General features: G+C 41.9%; 2 protein-coding genes across 2 annotated transcripts; both read right to left on the bottom strand.

Moving 5' to 3' along the window:
* Nucleotides 1-1,214: 1,214 nt before the first annotated feature.
* On the bottom strand, nucleotides 1,215-9,953 carry LOC311486239 (phosphatidylinositol 5-phosphate 4-kinase type-2 gamma-like; the record flags this gene model as incomplete). Its single annotated transcript, XM_084542029.1, has 10 exons — nucleotides 1,215-1,889; nucleotides 2,015-2,118; nucleotides 2,255-2,507; nucleotides 3,966-4,079; nucleotides 5,938-5,976; nucleotides 6,298-6,444; nucleotides 8,330-8,476; nucleotides 8,901-8,997; nucleotides 9,634-9,731; nucleotides 9,804-9,953. 10 exons carry the CDS (start codon nucleotides 9,951-9,953, stop codon nucleotides 1,809-1,811), a joined length of 1,230 nt encoding a protein of 409 aa, XP_084398155.1. The 3' UTR covers nucleotides 1,215-1,808.
* A 2,504-nt stretch (nucleotides 9,954-12,457) lies between these two features.
* LOC311486287 (insulin-like growth factor-binding protein 6) lies at nucleotides 12,458-14,310 on the bottom strand. Its single transcript, XM_084542081.1, has 4 exons — nucleotides 13,716-14,310; nucleotides 13,199-13,227; nucleotides 12,989-13,108; nucleotides 12,458-12,915 (listed from the first exon to the last, which is right to left on the bottom strand). Exons 1-4 carry the CDS (start codon nucleotides 14,008-14,010, stop codon nucleotides 12,826-12,828), a joined length of 534 nt encoding a protein of 177 aa, XP_084398207.1. The 5' UTR covers nucleotides 14,011-14,310; the 3' UTR covers nucleotides 12,458-12,825.
* Nucleotides 14,311-15,603: the final 1,293 nt, after the last annotated feature.

Here is a 15,603-nt window from a genome sequence, read left to right as displayed (position 1 = left end):
AAAGCTTCAAAGCTTCCGCCGTGGAGCCAGGCTGCAGCTCTGGATCATATTAAATACAAATCTGTTAAAGGCTATAAGTGAACAAACGTCAGATTTACTTTGCACTTCAAAAATGATCTTAAAGGTGATATTTTGCAATGATAAGCACAGATGGCTCACTCTATTTATGTGAATTTAAAAAAATAAAATAAAATCCAGTAATGCTGGATTCACCCTCTTACTTCTCATCTACCTGTCTCTCCACTGCCTCTGTTTATCCGCTCGGCTGTAAAGCAAAATCCTCGTGACAGTCTTAGAAGGCGTTTCAGGAATGTGTGCCAGGAGGACTGGGACGGGGGGAGGGAACTAAATAAGGACAGAAATTACCACTGAGAATATATTTTAAAGGGACACATGTACAGTACGTCTGATCCACCAGTGTCTCGCTGTGCTTTCACGTGCACCGACTTGTTGAATGCCGCGGGTCCTCGACACAGGCGATGCCATTAGACATGAAAGCTCTTTTGATCAACATACAGTTGAACAATTAGTGTAGTGGTTCAGATGACGCAACCTCGGAGCTAACACGGCAATGAATAATGAGAGAAGGCAAGAAGTACATTACCCTCACAGTGCTTCTGAAGATGTGTCCTTCTAAACTAAATGGGTCTTTTTGCTGTTAAACCTGCAGCAGCTTATTTTACCCATGAGATAATGGCTGAATATGTTTCTAGAGTCAGAATAATAAGTGGTATTTCTGGTTACTTTTTATAAAGAGATTATAAATGGTGCTTAAAACATTCAGTATTCAGGCAGAAAAGCAAGTGGGCATTACACCGATCAGACATAACATTATAACTAACTAATATTTTGTAGGTCTCCCTTGTGCCTCCAAAACAGTTGGGACTCATCAGAGAATGGACATGGGCCTTCTGAGGGTGTCCTGTGGTGTCTGGCAACACAATGTTGTTAGTGGGGGGCCTTTGAGGGGAGGGGCCTCTGTGGATCATCCCACAGGTACTTGATCAGTTTGGGATCTAGTGAATTTGGAGGCCAGGTCAGCACCTTGTCCTGTTCTTCATGTTTTTTTGAGTTGTTCCTAAGGCTGCATCCTGCTGGGGATGGCTGCTGCCATCAAGGAGTGTCACTGCTATGGGGTGGGAGGGGTTGCTAGTCTGGTCTAGGTGGGTGCTACATGTCTAAGTAACATCCACACCAATGAATGCCAGGTCCAAAGGTTTCTCAGCAGAACATTGTTTTGTCACAAGATGGTCAATGTTATTTACTTCTCCTGTCAGTGGTCATAATGTTGTGGCTGAACGGTGTATGTTGTATTAGTTTTCAGTGATTTTTTTGTGATTTTTATACGTCTTACATGAGTATGTCTTCCGAACTTTGACGAGTGCGATCGGCACTTAAGGCAAATGTGACGCTTTTCCTATCATCTCCACGTTTTTCGAGGTCCACCAAATAATACATGTCAGTCAAAGATGTTTTCTTTTTTCTTGCAGCACTCTAAAAGATTACTTTCAGGAATCTTGTGTCTCTGGCTGCCACATTTAGAGCCATAGCTAAACCTTTAAGCGCGAACAACAGAAACCCATCAACAGCAACCAATTGCCAAGAAGACATTTAGTCTTTTATGCAAATTTTTCACTCAAAGTTAACCCACTGTCCATCTTGCACTGCAGAATAATGTAAATCATAAATATTCAAAAACTTCATGGATTATTTAACAGTCGATTTTCAGCGCTTCTTGATGTTGATTGGATGTTGCATAAGTATTGCGTGGTTCAATGACGTGTATTAAATGCTGATGACTCCTTGAACTAAGCGAAGATCTTCGTGATGAACTCTCTGAAACGCTTAGCATACTGCTCTGGATGAACTGTTGAGATTTCAGCCCCTGCCTGCAAACAACACACACGGAAACATGGCCGATTAGAAATATGTCAAACTGAAGGCAACGGTTTTGCAGGATAGAGATACAAAGAGTTGAAAATGCCACACCGCGCCTTCAAAGGCGACGTCTCACCCCGTGTTTGACAGCCTTGGCGGCGTGAGCAGCTTTCTTCTTGGTGTCATACTCCGTCAGCACGTCAATCAAACCCATGAAATACACCTCCCTCCGGGGTGCACCTACAAGGGAGTGTTTCACAGCATCTAGTGAGTGATATTAAGCTGCACACATGATCTGATCTGATGCAGCACAGTGTGAGGTGACGTTTAGTCGTGTTGACTTGTCACCAGAGATTTATCAGGTGTCAGGACTCACCTACGGCGCTCTGAATGGCGTACATATCCACGTACGGGTCGAACTCCCCGGGACCCATGGGTTTAAAGGAGTTCATGTAGCCAGCGATTCCTTCGGGCGAGGTGGAGCACGGAGCGTGAGCCAGGCCATTTTCATCCTCGTCTTCCTCCTCATAGGACGACTCCAGCTCCTCTTCCTCCTCCCTCTCAGCCCGTTCTACATCGTGGATACCCAGCAGCAGGCTGTAGTCCATGATCCTCATATGTACTAAAAACTGCAGTGCAGGCATGAGAGATGTTTGAATAAGGTTCAAATGAGAAGTGGGCAAAAAAGCACATTAATAAATTAAAGATTCTTGCCCTTGAAAATACTAGTTTGACAAAACTTAAAGAAACTCTGTTGTTTTTGGCCACTAGAAGTGCTATAGAGCAATGATTTCTTCACTTTAACTAATTTAAACTAAAGGTTGGTGGTTTGATCCTAAGGTACACATAATGAGATGTCCCTGAGGTTGAAGGTTGAAGCCAAAAGTCGCTCCCAACCAGAGATGAATACCTTGCATGGCAGCTAATATGAACTACACACACTTCAACATAGAGGTGGGTAGTTACCAGTTACATTTACTCTATTACATTTACTTGACTTTGACTGTTGGAAGAAAAAAAATGTACTTCTAAGAGTTGTTTTACTGCACCATACGTTTTACTTTTACTTGAGTAGTTTTGTAAAGAAAAAACGCTGCTCTTACTCCGCTACACTGGGCTACAGTCAATTTGTTGTAGTGATGTGTCGTTCACAAACGAGCCGACTCTTTGTTGCGAAGGAGAAGAGCCGATTCCTGAAGCCTAAGCTTCAGGCTCCTGCAAATCCATGCAGGCAGGGGCGGGACTTTATTTTGACCCCATGCTGCCAATCACATGTGAGGACAGACTAGGATCATACCATTGTGTTAAAAAAAGAAGTGCAGATGCTTCAAAGACAGCAAGTGAAGTGGTCAGACCAGGTACAGACAGGGCGACAAAAAGATGGGGGAGCCGGATTTAAATGCAAGCGTGTCCGAAAAATCCATCCAAGCTGAGACATCTGGTCATTTTGAACGCCACCCTGCACTGAAGACTTTTATCTAAAGTGTCACACTGTAAAGACTTTGGCCTTTATTTATTTGATTTGTTTGCTGTAGTTCAGTTGTTCATTTAAAGCTTTGATTTAAATGTTAAACAATTGTAACTGTATTTTGAAAACAGCGAATGGAAATTTTCTTAGCAACAGACAAACCATTCACAATCGCTAAATTAGGCTAAAATAGACGGCTTTGCATAAAACTAACTGAGGAGCCATTTGGGAGCCGTTTGGGAGCTGTTTGGGAGCCATAAGAGCTGGCTCTTCTAAGGGAGCCGAGCCAAAAGAGCTGAATCATTAAAAAGAGCCGTACTTCCAATCACTAATCCGTCACACTTGACACTACATGCCGCCAGTGTATCTACCACATAACTCTGTTTCACCAACCGGACGTATCCGTGCAGTCACCCACACATAAACTGTCGCGGCCAAAAGTGAGATTTGAAAATTTGTGCTTTAATTTGTCATTAATTTTTACTCATTTTTTAATTTAATTATTTGGAAATCAGTACTTGAGTAGTCTTTTCACCAAATACTTTTTACCTCTACTTGAGTAATGTTATTTTGGGCTACTGCTTAAACACTACAAATCCATACACAAGAAGCTTCTTACCTCAATGTCTCGGTTGAGCTTGTCCATTATCTTTTCCTTCTCCTCATCGCTCACATAAATCTTTTGCATGTTATTCCTGAAGTCTACATCCTTATAAGTGGGCAATTCTTTGACCTGGAATCACACAGTGAAGACAAGTTCAGTTACATTTAGCATAAAATCCCCCAAAATTACCATGCGCATTAGCATTTTTCTCATTAGAAAATTATTAGCCATGCTATATATTCAGTGACAGAAAAAAGTCAAGCAACGTTGCCCCAAAAATGTTATTTTTTCCTCAAGTCAACAAGGGAGTGAAATATCAAAGGTTCTCTCAGTTCTGCATTTATTCAAACTGCATCCATTTAACCAGATTTTTTATTTCTTAGTCATTTTTATCTAGGTCAGTGTCGCTTCAGGCCAAACAGAGGGCTTCTCATGTTACTTCAACTGCCTCTTTTTAGAGATGTTTCCGTGAAAACTCGTCTTCAAAATCTAATCATAATGTACAAACAAAAACTATTTCACGCTCTGCCCCCTGCAACACATGTCAAGGTGCACATTTCTTGGTTTGCAGTCGGTGATGTATCCTGACTGTCAAACACTGAGAAACTGTGGTGGAATGAGTACAGTCACTTGATCTTTCATTTTACGTACAGTCAGTGATCTTACTGCGCAATTAAATTTTCTTCTGGAGATTTCTCATTGTTTGGTTAATTTCACTCTATATATTCAACAAACACTCTTCATCAATTTTACATGAGACTCTTTAACATACACTGATCAAGCAAAACATTATGACCACCTTCCTAATATTGTGTAGGTCTCCCTTGTGCCTCCAAAACAGTTGGGACTCATCAGAGAATGGACATGGGTCTTCTGAGGGTGTCCTGCGGTGTCTGGGAACAGGATGTTGTTGGAGGGGAGGGGCCTCTATGGATCATCCCACAGATACTTGATCAGTTCTGGATCTAGTGAATTTGGAGGCCAGGTCAACATCTTGTCTTGTTCTTCATGTTTTTTGAGTTGCTCCTAAACTGTTTGTGTGTCTACATCCTGCTGGGGGATGGCTGCTGCCTTCAAGGAGTGTCATTGCTATGGGGTGGGGGTGCCTGGTCTGGTCTAGGTGGGTGCTACATGTCTAAGTAACATCCACACCAATGAATGCCAGGTCCAAAAGTTTCCCAGCAGAACAGTGAATTGTCACAAGATGGTCAATGTTAGTTACTTCTCCTGTCATAATGTTGTGGCTGATCGGTGTATTTAGAGGGGTGGAGGGAGCGTTGGATCTTACTGAGAACCTGAGGAGGCTTTGCCAATCAAACCAGGCCAGATGCCTTAAAACAAGTAAAATAAAATAGCTCTCTTTTAAACCTGATATATGTTACTTATAGATATTTATATATTTATTATACAGGGAACCAGAATCTGTTGGAGCTGGCACCTAGCAACAATCAGTGGTATTGTACTTTAAGATCTTTAAGATTTAAAGGAAGGGGTTAAAGGGCTAACCCTAACCCTAGCCCTGACCCTAGTTAAAGATCTATCAATCAGGGTCAACGTCTGCACTTTTGTCTTTTCTTTTTGACACATGTCTTTACCGTCCTACAACTTTGCAGAACTCAATCACGTCAGGAGCAGTAGACTGAAAACCAGTTTTAGTGCTACAGGAAATACAGAACCTGTCCTAAATCCTATAGGTTATATCGACTTTCTTCCACTTTTTGCCGTTGAAGAGTTGCTGAGCCTAACCTTTATTTTTTGAGAGGTTTTATGAAACATCCAATTAGGTCATTATGAAATAAAAAGTAAAAAGGACCCTCCTACTCCTGCCTGATCCATATTATCCATCCAGCCATCCATAGCAGCTGACTGTCTGGTGCTTTATTCTCACTGAAAACAAACTGGACTGCAGCCCTTCAGTAAATTGTCTGGAATCAATACACTTGTCCCTCTAGAGTCTGCGATGCAACTCTAGCTAATCTGAGCTCACCTTCTCTTTAAAACTTGCTTCACGAGACACCAGCGAACCCTGAGGAGAGAAGACAGTCACTGTTCAACCAGACGGGCATAGAAAACCGTATCTGCAGCTTACTTCAATGCATATCACCACCAAGAATTCAATGTCCTCAAACACGATACATGAATGAAGCTTAATTAAACAGACTACTTGCTTGGAGATCTGGTTAGATTTGTGAGTATAAAATCTCCTCGGTGTGATGGAGGCTTTCAATGTTGTAGCAACCCATCTCTTCATTTCATAAACTCACAAGGACTGCATTTTGCTTTTTAAGAAAACTCAATAAATTCAAAGAGAAGCATGTGACGTGATGAAAGCTCCCGCAGGATTTACCTTCAGGTCGTACTTCCTGTGCACGTGCAGTCTGTGGCTGAACATGTTCCTCATCACTAACAGGGAGGTGTCCTCGCTCTCCACGGTGACTCTGTACATGGCCAGGAACTGAGGGAGCAGCGTGCTGCCATGGCAGGTGACAATATGCTGGAAGACAAAGTCAGTGAGATGTGACGTGTATGTCTTTAGTTAAATATTCTTCATGAAGATGCTCCACTGCCATGGGACACTGACGCACAGGACGAGACAAACTTCATCCATCCCAGTTATTTTAGAAATAGGGTTAAAGTAAGAAGCAGAAAGGAAGTATATTCAATCAAGAAAAACAAAAAACAAAGCTTAACCTTTGCTAGTTTATGATCACACTTATTTTTTATGTGCTATTGAGCTACTGTGACCGAGCAGTTTCTATGAGGATGAAGAAAGTCTGTCTTAAGTGCAGTTTATACCTCTGCAGGACGTAGATGCCGTAACCTACGTACGTAGCCTACGTCGGTGTCGAGCCATTTATACTTGTCTACTCGTCAATCTGGCTCGCTCTGTAACAACGCCACCCAAACAGCCAGTTGGGTTAATTTTGTTTCCACTTTCTGCTTCACTTTCAACAATGGTGTTTGAAACTTTCGCAGAAATATCACCAAAGACGAATCGTACAAATTTTTGTATCTCTTCAGTTAACCTTTCCTCGATGTGTTCCATAGTTATTGATCCAAAGCAATCAATTTGAAAATTGCAGAGATGGAGAAGCAGCCGGAAAATAGTAAAACGGAAACACGCTACTACCAAGCGGACCAGTCACAGCTCTTGTGGTCTACATTTCTTACATTTCTGGGGAGGTGCACGTCAGGCTACGGCATTAGAGTCTGGGTTGACGATGCAACTATGGCGTCAAGTTGATGCAGGAGTATAAGTCTGAGTCAAAGAAGAGCCCGTGGACTCTTGTGGCATTCATGGCCTTGAGTTTAAAAGTCGTGAGGTGTTTGCTAACGTTTTCAGGATTTCAGAGGCCATAGATGTTCTTTCTTTTCTTGGCGGATGTTATTTTAACATATTGCTATCTAGTTGCGTAGAGTTGCCTTGCAGCGGTTGTCTCACGACGTACGGCTGATGTTACCAGTTGTTCACGGGTTCTTCCGGTGTCAAGTCAAACATGTGAGGCGATAAAGACCCTCTGGGAAAGAACAAGTGCAAATACACTACAGAATAGAAACATAATGATGCTTTATTCACGTCTAGTCTTTACGTTTACTCTGTTAATTTCCATTTTTCAGTTGAGCAACTTCGAGCAATCCGTAATAGCAATTTTTCTTTATTTCCTGATTGAGATTAATTCATTCATCTTCTATACCCGTTTAGTCCCGTTAAAGGTCACGGGGGTCTCCTGGAGCCTATCCCAGCTGTCATCGGGCGAGAGGCAGGGGTACACCCTGGACAGGTCGCCAGTCCATCGCAGGGCCAACACAGAGACAGACAACCATTCACACTCACACTCACACCTACGGCCAATTTAGAATCACCAATGAACCTAATGAGCATGTCTTTGGATGGTGGGAGGAAGCCGGAGTACCCGGAGAGAACCCACGCAGACACAGGGACAACATGCAAACTCCACACAGAAAGGCCAGCCGGCCCATGGATTCGAACCGGTGACCTTCTTGCTGTGAGGCATCAGTGCTAACCACCTCGCCACTGTGATGCCCCTGATTGAGATTATTTTATTTAATTTTTTTATACATACATATATATATATATGTATATATATGTATGTATAAATGTATAGAAATTGCCATATTATTAGAGCCTCTGTTTGCAACTGACTCATCCCTCAGCTTTGATGATGCCTTGATGTTGCCGTGGCAACCGACGATATTATAAAGATGGCAAATTTTCTTCCTTAAAGACAAACAGCACGAGGCAAAACCAGAAAAAATGAGCGGGACACCTAATGGATAGCGTTGTTCTCTGAAGGACATATGAGCCTGCAGCACTGCGACAACGTTGGGTAAATGATCCACCTTGTGTCAGCCCTCACCTGGTGATACCCGGAGAGGATGTTGAGCATTTCCTCCACCTCCTCACTGGAAATCTCTTTTACGACCAAAGTGCGGTCATACGACGTCAGCAGGCCCACGCATTTCCCCTCCTCGTCTTTGAGCGGAGAGCCGCGGGTCAGAGAAACCTGTTGGTGAAGGGAGAGGACAGCGCCGTGACCCCCTGCCCACTGATACAGTTAAGAAAATTTAATATGCTGATGAAAATGTCTATACCACGAGAAAGAAAAAGACATTTAGGAAATAAAAGTCATATTCGCAGCCTCACTAATGCAGGTCTGCAATGATATGACTTTAAATCAGCATGTGCTTTAAAGTGCTCATACAATGTGCCTTGAAAAATGTGTGGTAAGCAAATGTGTGCTGAGCAGATGGAAGACTGGTTCCACCTGGCGCATGCAAATAGGACACAATGACATGCAAATGCAGGACAGGAGCAGATCAATAAAAGTGTCTGGTTTCTGTGAAAGGAAAGCACCGAACACCTCGGATCGCCTCCTCTTTTCTCAAATCATTGCATCTTTTTTGCGTTTGTCCACATACACGTCATACCTGGAAATCTTGGTCCTCGATGCCGAAGCGCTCCCGCAGGTTTCTGAACACCTGCGGGCAGTACTCTTTGAATTTGAACTGCCCCGGGAGGTTCTCTCTGAGGAACAAAGATGTTCTATTAGAAAGAGGAATGACAGCAACAGGGAAGAGAACCTAGTCTGTGGCGTTGTGAGTGTTTCACGTCACAGTTTGCACATCAAAATGAGAAAAAAATAAACTCTTCAGTAAAATCTGACTGAAGCAGCAGCACAAAAAACGCATTTTATTGTTCTTCCCACCTCTGTTTGTAAGTCTTTTCTCGGCCTGGATTCCTGAATGGATTAAAGGATTATTGAAAGCCACCCAGTTTTCTAGACTCAATCCTTATGGAAAAACTGAACCTCACCGTGTATAGCACAGAGTTCATAAATAGTGTTTTCCACATTTTTAACAACTCTTTTCCATTGTGGGAGCTCTTGTCACTGAAATAACTCATTTGCCCTAGTATGCAGCATAACTATTTGAAGCTTTGTGCACTATATTGCATAGTCCATTGTTAATGGCGGTGCTGTAGCTGTGAAGATATTCTTAGAGGGAGAAAATCGCTGTTATTTTCTAAATGGGTCTGCGGGCTCTGATAAGCACAGGCAGCAGAAAGCGAATCACAAGAGCGACAGAAATCAGTGCGGTTGACAGGAAGCAGGGGTTTGCAGGAGTTGAGGCTCCCGCAGTGATGCACGGCAGAGCACAGTACTTGTTGAAGAGGTGGTTGTTGACTTTTATCTTGGTGCTGGCTTTGAAGTCGTCCGGGAGCAGCATGACAGGTACAGGCACCTGGCTCAGGTCGTTCATCTGCACATGAGCAATGGGTAAATAGTTAATGGACATTTTCACACTGAGGAAATATTCACCATACATACCTACCGAATGGTTGACTCCCCACATCAGGACGCTCAGGACGGGGTCACTGGCTCGGAACACCTCCACCTTCTGCTGCACAAAGTGTTTCTTCTTGGTCTTCCTTTTGGGCGCCAGGGTGCTCAGAGGGTTGGAGGAGGCGCTGGGAGAAGACATCGCACTTTCCCAGAGAGCCGGTGTCTGACGGTGTGTGTGAGTGAGAAAGAGAGAGAAAGAGAGAGAAAGAGAGAGAGAGGGAGGGAGGGAGGGCAGGTTTTTTGCTGTCTGTGTATGTAAAGCAGGCTGGAGTCCGCCTTCTGGAGTCTGTGCAGCAGCAGCAGCAGCAGTAGCAGCAGCAGCCTGTCAGCGCTGTGAACCAACACCTACTGATCCAGCAAGGAATCAAACAGGTGCAGCAGGATTAAAAGTCCAAGTAAAATAACTCATTGCATGCGTGGCTCAGATTTAATTCAACATAACAAAATGTTGTTGAAGCTTTTTTATTTTTACTACAAAAAATAGTAGTACAATGGACTTGCATATAATTTATCAATTTCCACTTGATGTCTTTTAAAATGGGGCAATCTTACATGTGACCCCAGAAAAAAATAAATATTGAATATAGTAGGGTATACACTGATCAGCCACAACATTATGGCCACCGGCAAGAGAAGTGAATAACACTGACCGTCTTGTGACAACACAGTGTTCTGCTGGGAAACTTTTGGACCTGGCATTCATTGGTGTGGATGTTACTTAGACATGTAGCACCCACCTAGACCAGACCAGGCACCCCCACCCCATAGCAATGACACTCCTTGATGGCAGCAGCAACCATCCCCAACAGGATGCAGCCTGACACAGACACACAAAAACGCTTTAGGAACAACTAAAAAAAACAAAAAAACATGAAGAACAGCACAAGGTGTTGACCTGGCCTCCAAATTCACTAGAACCCAAACTGATCAAGTATCTGTGGGATGATCCACAGAGGCCCCTCCCCTCAAAGGCCCCCACTAACAACATTCTGTAGCCAGACACCACAGGACACCCTCGGAAGGCCCATGTCCATTCTCTGATGAGTCACAACTGTCTACACAATATTAGGAAGGTGGTCATAATGTTTTGCCTGATTAGATAGATAGATAGATAGATAGATAGATAGATAGATAGATAGATAGGTTTTATTTGTTACATGCACAGTTATACATAGTACAATGCACAGTGAAATGTATTGTTGTACCTGCAACCAGTAGTAAAAAAAAATATAAGTACTACAGTAAACAGTAGTTTGCACACAAAGGTAAGAGCTTAGGAACCTCTGTTGCATAGTGTTTGTTATGTCCTTGTATGGTGTTGAAGTGTAAGTTTTGTTGCCTCTTCAGGTTCTTCTAAACTTCCACAGTGCTTTCTGCAGCCATACTCAGTAAAGGTTTGAATGAAGTGATGATGTGTTGTTTAACAAAACAAACTAAACATAGGGATGTAGGAAGAATGTTGAGATGATGAAATCTTTAATGCAAAACTGATTTCTTCTACTTCTACTTCTACTTCTAGGTGGATGGATAGTGTTATTTTGTTTTCAAAAACCCAAACTTTTTACATTTGTAAATATATTTTTATTACAACACATACAATCCATAAAAAGGGACTCTCTCAATACCATTTTTGTAACACTGCTTATCAGTATTAATGTAGAAAAAAAAAAAAAAAAAAAGCCAGCCACCAAGTGTTTCATGAACATTTCAGGTTTATAAAACACCTTAAAAGACCTCCTCTAGCGCCGTCTCTTCTAGACAGTCAGTATGAACATAAATATATATCTGAAGTAAAAACATAACATAAATAGGATTACATGGAGTTCTTTCAAAGTAAAACAAAAAGAATACTGTAATTATATAAATACATTTAAAATATTCTAAATTACATTATAAAAATAAACCAAAGAAATGATAAATTCTTTGAGTTACAAGATGAACAACTTAAATATTTGCACGTTTATGTCACTACAGATTGTTTTTTACAGAGTTTCTGGCTAAAATCCTGGATAATTCCACATGTTAATACCAATACCGATACCTCTTACTTGAGACTTTTTTGTCATTTTGCCTTTAATTGGTTCATCATGATTATGATCATAATAAAACACAGGACAAAGACTGTAGATTTAAATTTAACGATATATAAATACAACAGTATAAAACAATGACAATATCAATGTAATAAAATAATTCCCTATTTCCCTTTCATTACACACAATCGATAAAAACAGTAGTGCAAAATAAAAGAAGCGACAATACGACGAAATATGCAAATATATCGACACGACAACAAATAGTTTCCTTCCTCCAGACGGCGCTCCTTTTCCTCTCTGCCATCCTATTGGATAATTACTGCATGGGTGATTATCTTTCAGCTGGCAGCAAGTTATTTAACCCCAACTGATGCAATGAGTAGCTTCTCATTTCTTAAACAACCATGTCTAAAGCCACATTACGAAAGATGTTAGTCTGTTTGAGAAGGGTCAAATCATTGGCATGCATCAAGCAGAGAAAACATCTAAGGAGATTGTAGAAACCACTAAAACTGTGTTAAGAACTGTCCAACGTGTTATTAAAAACCGGAAGGATGTTTTTTTTTTTTTTTTTTTAACTTATGTAAAAAACTTTTAACTTATGTATTTACAAAAACACAAACCAAAATCAAACCAATGTGGAATGAGGATGCTGAAAAACCATTAGCCAGACACACTGTATGAGTAAACAGATGTCATAATTATGTTTTATTAGGTGATTTATGTTTACCGTGTCTACACGCCCTAGCGCCCCCTGTTAACAAGCCGCCACTGGTTAATAGCATAACAAGATAACTAATGTATGCAGATGTGAAAGGATATCAAAGCAGTTCAGTTTAAATATGTTCAGCAGAGGGCGCAAGGCGACAAAGGTTCACCTGATGGAGAATGAAATATGAGACACAGCTCCTTCAGTCTCTGTCTGCATGGAGTTCCTTCCTTCATCTTTAATCCACTCGACCTCCTGGGTGCATTTCAACAACCCTTCTGCTTCGCGGAGACCTGCTTGCCGTTCTGATCCACGCACCAACACCTTCTGCGCTGCGTACCTCGAGATGACCAGCACTGCGCAAACAGAACGGACACGTCCAGTCTCTGCGGGGACAGTCTGGCTAAATCATCACATTTGCAGACTCACCTGTTGCTTCAAGAAGAACCCATTCCTGTCACAGTTGGGTATGTAGATGTCCTGGTTTGGCTTGACCAGACGGGCATCGAGGGCTTTCATGACTGTATTCAGCATTCTACTGCACGGGCCCTGCAGGAGGAGACAGAGATAAAAAGACTCATGCACTGATTTCAGCCATGTTGTTGTCTTTCACTGAAGTGCGGCAGAGAAGAAATTTACCTTATCTGGATCCTCAGTAGGAGTCGGGTCTAGGGTCAGAGAAAGACAAGAACATCTGACATGGATCACTGATTTCTTTGTGATTCTGTAAACCCTGTTGCTCTTAAATAACGTCAGTACAGATAGAACTTTTGCAAATGCAAATATGTTGTAAACATTTAACTGCATGCATTTTTGAGAACTACTCTAATTGTTTTTCACTACATCCCGTGCATCATGACAAAAAACAAAAGAAACCAATTGTCTGTAAACAGTTTTGCTTCTTTACTGTGTTCATTACAAAATCATGTTAGATAAAGAGTGATATATTTAGTCAAAATGCAAAAACGAAGACAAATAAATAAGGGAATGTTCACTTGTGTGGCTTCACCTGTGCTGAATACCAAAAGCCACATTCCCTCTGCTTCATTCATGCATCCATTCATTCATACACATAGTTATATTTTTATACAACTATGTGATCTATCTATCTATCTATCTATCTATCTATCTATCTAAAGAGTTGTGTGAACCTTACCTGGAGTGTGGACCTGTTTAGTCGGGCTGATGCTGGTGGCATTGCTGCAGACTGCTCTTCCTTCCACCAGGGCACGGAGGGGCCTCGGCTCGTCATCCTGAGGTACGCAGCGCAGACCCGGGGCGCAGCTCGGAGTGTAGATGCCACACGACTCTCCAAGAGGCAGAGCTGTGGACGGCTGACCCTGCGAAGGCTTTGCCCTACAGGTGACGCATCCTCTTGATGCTGTGGTCGGTGGACTCGACTGAGCCGCTTCCAGGAGGAGAAGCAGCAGGACGTTTAAATACAGAAACATCTTGCACTGAAAGTAACAAACAGGTCCGACCTCTGTGAGCGCAGGCTTGTTAAACGTTTACTATAAAGAATCCTTAACTTTGTTCCCACGTTTGCATGTTTCAAATATAGTTCCCGAGTGTGCAGTCTCTGTCTATCAAGAGGTGGGTATGGTTCCCTCCGGCTGCACAAACAGATTATGAGGCTGACAGACAGGACTGGGGGCAGCTTTTAAAGAGTCTAAACCACTGATGATGGGAGGGTATGTGATGGAGAAACTTAGCTTTCGCTCTTATTTCCACACAGCTGAGCACACCCCCTTTTGACTTGTCATGCTCATACTATTTGTTGCCTGTAATCTCGCAGGATTGTGAGTGAAGTGTTTGGGACTCCATCGCCCTGCCTCTCCCCCCTTGGACTCAGTGGGATTCATTTATGTGCAGATGTGGAGCTTGAATACAACCAAACAATCGTGGATCAGCGAATAAATAAAATGTTAAAAGCACTGTTGTTGGTTTAAAATAACAGGTCATCTGTTTATGATAAATATATTAAAGCTACTCTCATAGCTGGTCACGGTTATGAGACTGAATAATGAAAAGACAAGATCCAGAAAAGGATAATTTTCCTCTACTCCACCACATTTAATATATTGCACAGCTGGGATTACTAATATTACTGTAGAAATGAGTTTAAAACATGTTTTAAACATTATAGGATAAGAAACTATTAAAAAAAAAAAAAAACCTAGTACAATTAAAGCTACTGTATTCAGTTCAATTAATAAGAGAACAGTTAATTACTCCCATCCTGTTCATCTGTGTTTGACACTGCCATGACTTTTCTTTAAATAGCAACCGCTAAACAAACACTTGCTCTCGCAGCCGGAGTCTGAGGCTGCAGGGCTAGACATCGAGGAGGAAACGGCTGACAGTGAGAGAAAGAGGGCCGACTGCGAGATGACTAAGACATTAATAGCCAAGAGCAGAAAGTCCCACCCTGTAAATCCCGCCCAGACCAGTGGGTGAGTCACTTCCAAAGTAGAAGACTTGGGAGTGCAGGGCTACTGGTATCGGCCACGCAAACCCCTCTCTGGGTGCTGCATGGGATGGCTCACTACTTACTCTCTGTGTGTTTGAAAAGATGGATTAAATGCACATTTCCCCACCGTGGGGTCATATGAGACATATCATTAAGTAATATATCAAGAAAAAAACTACTTTTTTTCCAGTTCTGACTTGTTCCTCTGGTTAATATAACGGCAAATTAACTTATAAGTTAGGTTTTAGGTTGTTGCTCGGACTGAAAAAAAGTCAGCTTCGGGTCTAAGAGGCTGTATATTGACATTTTATAGACCAAACAATTAACAAAGAAATTGCTGGGTACTGTCACAGAGGCAGTGGCACGTCTTTCTTTTTTTCTTTACAGATGTCCCAAAGGAAAGGGCTTCAAGGGAATCAGAACTAGAGCATCCTCCTTTGTTTTGTTTGTTTTGCCCTCTCTTAGCAGAACATCCGGCCTTTCCACAAGTAAAACAAAACACTACATCATATGTGTAAAGTGAAAGTAAAACACACATTTTTAATTTCATTTATTAAAATAAAAAATAGAATAA

The sequence above is a fragment of the Chelon labrosus genome, assembly GCF_963514085.1.
Source record: "Chelon labrosus genome assembly, chromosome: 4".
NCBI classification, from domain to species: Eukaryota; Metazoa; Chordata; class Actinopteri; order Mugiliformes; family Mugilidae; genus Chelon; species Chelon labrosus.
This window is presented reverse-complemented; position numbering and strand designations above follow the sequence as displayed.

Excerpts from the sequence above, each read along its gene's own strand:
- LOC311486287 (XM_084542081.1), bottom strand. The coding sequence starts at position 14,010 with ATGTTTCTGTATTTAAACGTCCTGCTGCTTCTCCTCCTGGAAGCGGCT. Across the intron at positions 13,228-13,715 it reads TAAACAGGTCCACACTCCAG|ACCCGACTCCTACTGAGGAT; the intron begins GTAAGGTTCACA and ends CTCTGACCCTAG. Across the intron at positions 13,109-13,198 it reads CTACTGAGGATCCAGATAAG|GGCCCGTGCAGTAGAATGCT; the intron begins GTAAATTTCTTC and ends CTCCTCCTGCAG.